The sequence below is a fragment of the Bipolaris zeicola genome (genome assembly GCF_000523435.1).
Source record: "Bipolaris zeicola 26-R-13 unplaced genomic scaffold scaffold_286, whole genome shotgun sequence".
Lineage (NCBI taxonomy): Eukaryota > Fungi > Ascomycota > Dothideomycetes > Pleosporales > Pleosporaceae > Bipolaris > Bipolaris zeicola.
The window spans coordinates 1-5573 of record NW_006912335.1 but is presented as its reverse complement, the minus strand read 5'-3'; the positions used below and the strand labels follow the sequence as shown (position 1 = coordinate 5573).

General features: G+C 51.7%; 2 protein-coding genes across 2 annotated transcripts in view; both read left to right on the top strand.

Annotated features, from left to right (window-relative positions):
• COCCADRAFT_30391 (uncharacterized protein) overlaps positions 1-88 on the top strand; it is a gene marked incomplete at both ends in the record, with an annotated part of 4220 nt that extends 4132 nt beyond the window's left edge. The window contains one exon of the mRNA XM_007719175.1: positions 84-88. Coding sequence (XP_007717365.1) covers positions 84-88 — 5 coding nt within the window. The remainder of the gene's footprint in view (positions 1-83) is intronic.
• A 1632-nt stretch (positions 89-1720) lies between these two features.
• Positions 1721-4558, top strand: COCCADRAFT_109447 (uncharacterized protein; the record flags this gene model as incomplete). Its single annotated transcript, XM_007719174.1, has 2 exons — positions 1721-2189; positions 2244-4558. The coding sequence occupies 2 exons, from the start codon at positions 1721-1723 to the stop codon at positions 4556-4558; spliced, it is 2784 nt and encodes a 927-aa protein (XP_007717364.1).
• Between the last annotated feature and the right edge of the window lie 1015 nt (positions 4559-5573).

The window sequence follows — 5573 nt, the reverse complement described above, 5'->3', positions numbered from 1 at the left end:
GGCCACAAAGAGATCGCGATGCTGCTGCTAGACAAGGGTGCATTAAGAACATGGAAGTAGCTTTGTTGTTTTTAGTTGTACAGGATAATATATGTAAATAAATCATCCATATGTCGCACGCATTGCTATCAAGCTGATAGTTATATTTGATATCTACAAACACTAGTTATTGTTAATGAATCAAAATCCTCTTCATGTGCATGCACATTGCGCCTATTGCTTTGTATGCGTTGGATTCAATAGTACCACAAGATCACAAAGTAGCCTAGAGTAGCGATAAGGCTTTGATATCAGCTGCCCAATATGGCCGAGCAAATTAATGGATTTCAGTCATCTTAAAGGCGTTGTTGCGCACATCTGGCAATGCTTCAAGTTCTTTTTGAAGAAAGCAGGACAGTGAGATTGGTTGGTGTCATGTGCAACACTATAAAGATTTGGAGAGATTTCTTCGTGGCTGAGGCTTAGAGCGCTTTGGGCAAAGCTTTACTATCCCAGCCTTGCAGCGTGCTGTAATCAGGACCGGAAGCCGATTGTGCAAGTGAGTGTAGTAGTGACAAGTGTGCATCACTTGATTGTTTTTGATGTATCCAACTTCTCATGGTGGGCTAGGAAACGGAATGTATGGGGGCAAGGAATCAATGACTAGACGGGTTCTTTGAATGCGTTTTGCAGCGGGGTTGAGGGGGGGTGGCATTGGTTATGCAGGTAGGTTAGAAATACCTCGAGGGGGATTGGACACATGTGAATCCTTAAACAGAAATATATAATAGAGAGGTTTGTTATCCTAGCAGTGAGTCCGTATATGTAGCCATATGCATGAGTGATTACAAGTGGCGGAACGCCGTACCACACAGCGTACAGAATATCCCCTTTGGGTTTGCCAATCCATGAAGCAAGGGAAAGAAAAGAAGCGCGGATCTCTGCATCCGATCACGGAGCATCCCCCCCCCCTTCCCCCATAATACAAAGATGCATACGTATGCGTGTAGTTAACTATACGAACAAACGTTCACGTGTTTGGATGCTGCAAGGCAACGGGAGGGGGGAGGGGAACCCAAAGTGCGGGACGGAGGGTGCGGGAAGTGCGGAGGTCATCTTATCAGATTGCGACGGTCTGGGCGACGACGCGCCGGACGTGATTCGTTCGTCGGCACGTTTAACCTCGGCCTGGCACTGGGGAGCGAGGGAACGAGGGAGGAAGAGAGGGAGAGAGAGGGTCCGTGGTGATGCCGCGACGAGATGCGCAGAGCGGCGGCGGCAGGATCATCACACAGAGAGAGAGAGAGGAGACAGTATCTTCTGGAAGCACACCGCATCATCCCCATCGTGTCCGTCTTTTATTTGTGTGAGGACGAGTACTTTATCGTTGGCAGGGCACATATTGGGTGTCAACCAGAATTGCTTTTTTGTTTCTTGTTTACTATACATTTCGCACACACACACGCGCGCGCGCACTCTTCAGCCTTTTCTGTATCGCTGTACCGTTCAGCTCTGGGGTTCGGTTGCTGCTCTCCTTGGATCCCGTTTCTTAAGGGGGGGAAGAAAGAGAGTCCGCACCCTCCCGCCACTGATCCCAGCGGTAGCAACTCCGCACGTCACCGACGCGAACCCCAAACGAACTGGCTATTGTCGGTTTTGGGCACTTTTCCTACACTCCTCATCGTTGGGAATTCCCTGATTTCAGTTTTCCCGTCATTGTTTTTCTTATTGAGCAAACGTCATGATGGGCAAGGGCTCGTCCAAGACGAGCACGACGGTGCTCCCACTCATCCCGCTTGCGCCACCCCTCGCCGTGCTGCCTGGTACAACGCTCAAGATACCGATCACCAATCGTTCCGATGTCGCTGCTATTCTCGCAAAGATATACAGTATCAGTCCGACGGCTAAGCCGGATGCCGCCATCACGGTCGCGTGTGTGCCGCTCAAGTCGAATACACTGGGTCCGGATGGCAACTTGTTGATTGAGGATGGACATCAGCACGACAAGACGCATTACGAGAGCGATCCCATACTGGCGACGAAGAAGGATATCTTTGGGTATGCTTGCGTGGCAAAAGTCAGCGGAGTGCAGGGCCGTAAGCAGGGTGATTTGAGCTTGATTGTCGAGGGGCTCGAGCGAGTCCAGGTTGTTGATGTTGTGCAAGAGAGGCCGTACTTTGAGGGAGAGTTGGCGGCTGTTGAGGAATACAGTATGTCTACACCTGTCTCTACCCATGTGTATATGGCAAGCTAATAACCTTCAGTCGACATTGCGAGTGCAGACCTCCTGAACCAGTTCAACCTCCTCAAGCAGTTGTCACGCGAGCTACTCGCCCTAGTCCGACTATCCGCCATACTACCACGCACACCACAAGTTACGCTTTCGCCTATTGTCGCACGGAGACTGGAAATGTTCATCACACGAAAGGACTTATCGGACGCTGGCCTGCTCGCCGACTTCATGGCCAATGTGGTGGATACCACACACGAAGAGACGTTGCGCGTACTGGCATCTGTGGATGTCAAGGAGAGGGTTGACCGGGTCATTGAGATTCTGCAACGGCAGATCAGCAACATCCAAGGCAACACGCGCATGACAGTTGCGACTACACAATCATCCAACGGCACGTTGGACATGGACACACTACGAAAGCTACAACAAGAAGCTCTCAAGAGGCGGACCAAGATGGGCGGTATGCCTCCTGGCTTCCCTGCCGGGTTTCCTGGAGGAGGACAACAGCAGGCGGGTGAAGATGAGCCGAACGAGATTGATGAGCTGAAGAAGAGACTCGAGGACGCGAAGCTATCAGCAGAGGCCAACAAAGTGGCACAGCGCGAGTTGGCAAGATTACAGAAGATGAATCCAGCGCAGGCAGAGTATCAGGTGTGCCGGAACTATCTCGAGAACCTTGCAGAGATCCCATGGAGCAAGATGACGGTTGATCAGCTGGATTCCAACACGCTGGTCCGAGCAAAGAAGCAGCTTGACAACGACCACTACGGCCTGGAGAAGATCAAGAAGAGACTACTCGAGTATCTTGCCGTGCTCAAGTTGAAGGAGCAGGCAAATAAGAGCATTGACGATCAAATCCGGTCCTTGACCGAAGCCCCTAATGCGGACGGCGAGGGCGAGGGCGAGGCCAAGCAACCAGCAACTAGAGCGAAGGAGCCGTCGGAGACCGAAGTGCGGCTCTTGGAGAAGAAGCGCATGGTTGACAAATCGCCCATCATGCTTCTGGTCGGCCCGCCTGGTGTAGGAAAGACATCACTAGCCAAATCGGTTGCTACTGCACTCGGTCGCAAATTCCACCGCATTTCGCTCGGTGGTGTTCGTGACGAGGCCGAGATCCGAGGCCATCGCCGGACATATGTCGCAGCCATGCCCGGGCTTATTGTCAATGGACTGAAGAAGGTGGGAGTGGCAAATCCCGTCTTCCTGCTGGATGAGATTGACAAGCTTGGCATGTCAAATCACAACGGCGATCCTGGCGCAGCGATGCTCGAGGTGCTGGACCCGGAGCAGAACCACACATTCACAGATCACTACGTGAATATCCCTATTGATCTGTCCAAGGTTCTCTTCATTGCCACGGCCAATTCGCTGGATACAATTCCACCTCCGCTTTTGGACCGCATGGAGACTATCCAGCTGTCGGGGTACACAACGCTTGAGAAGCGACACATTGCCTCGAGACATTTGATTCCAAAGCAGATTACGTCGAATGGACTGCAGACGGAGCACGTTCAGATTCCGACCGAGGTGCTTGACAAGATCATCACATCGTACACTCGTGAGTCTGGGGTGCGGAATCTGGAGCGGGAGATTGGGTCCGTCTGCCGGGCCAAGGCAGTCGAGTATGCGACAGCCAAAGACACAAACACGGTAGCGGCCTACTCTCCGGTGGTGACTGTAGAAGATGTCGAAGCAACACTGGGAATTGAAAAGTTTGCCCAAGAAGTAACTGAGCAGTCTGCGCGACCGGGTGTAATCACAGGCTTGGTAGCCTACTCAACGGGCGGCCAAGGATCCATCTTGTTCATCGAGATTGCAGACATGCCAGGCCAAGGACGCGTGCAGCTGACGGGCAAGCTGGGCGACGTGCTCAAGGAGAGTGTAGAAGTTGCTCTGACGTGGGTCAAGGCGCACGCATTCGACCTGGGGCTCAGCACGACGCACGACGAGGACATTATGAAGAACCGCAGCATCCACGTGCATTGTCCCAGCGGAGCGATTCCCAAAGACGGCCCGTCTGCCGGCCTGGCACATACCATTGGTCTTATTTCGCTCTTTAGCAATCAGCCTGTTCCACCGACGCTGGCCATGACTGGTGAGATATCGCTGCGTGGCCGGGTTCTCCCTGTGGGAGGCATCAAGGAGAAGCTGATTGGGGCTTTGGGCGCAGGCGTGGAGCGAGTGCTGCTGCCAGAGGGCAATCGAAAGGATGCTAGTGAGTTGCCTGAGGAGGTTGTCCGCGGACTCAAGATTGAGTTTGTGGGACATATCTGGGAGGCGCTGGGTAAGGTTTGGCCTGAGAGATGGGAGGGTGAGGGCGCGAGGGGATGGGAGAGTAGGTTGTAAGTTGATGTAAGTTGATGTAAGTATAGTATGGGGAGGGGGGGAGATACAAGTAAAGAGTTGTTGTATTAGAATGCAAGAAAGGCATTTGCGGGGAAGGGATGGAAGAATGGTTGGTTAGTTGTTTGTCTGTTTGTTTATCTGGTTGGTTAGGGAAGGGGCGTTAGTATGGCGGTGCGATGGGTCATTGTAGTTAGTATGTTTGTTGTTTAGCGCTGCATTGTTAGTTTATACATAAGAGACTCCTGTCTATCAAGTATTTACCGTGCACATGTCTAGGGAGTGTCAACTGTCAAATCTCTCTTCTCTTCGTATCAGCATCTAGAGAGAGAAAGAGAGAGAGAGACAAAAGTATAGTCGATCCCAATCTCTCGCTCTCTACTTTTTCACTACTAGCTATCAAAAAAGATACGGACAGCAGAAATATAACTAACGTGTCCCCCTTCGGCGCCGAAATGGTATCCCGTTTGGGGGATGCCGAACGCAATCGTATAACATGAAAGCCTGTATTATACAAGCACAAGGGGGGAGCAGCTCCACACCTGAGTGGCAAAACTCGAGCATCAAGTCAAACACCAGTGGGGGGGGGGGGAATCGCGAGGCGAGCGAGAGCAAGAGACAAAGAGAGTGTGTGCGCGGGTGCGGGTGCGGGCGCTACCTACTATGGGATGCGCGCACACACACACGGGGCTAGTGTGTGGATGTTCTAGCCTTTTTGCCGTTGTGTTCCTCTCTTCTTTCCCTGGTTTTAGGTTGATGCCCGATTTGAGAAATTCGGCTCGAGCAGAAAAAAATCATTAAAAAAACACTAGACAAGAAATGATGCCCAACTAAGGGGGGGGGGTTGGCTGGTGGGGGGTGTTTTGCATTAAACATGTACTCGCCCCACGTGCCTAGTTCTTCCGAACTAGGCCCTACCCAGCTCAACGTCAACCACCAGCTCAACGTCAATTTCATCAACCCACACGATTTATATAGTAAATTGACCGCGCAAATACGTAAAATATTATATATTTAT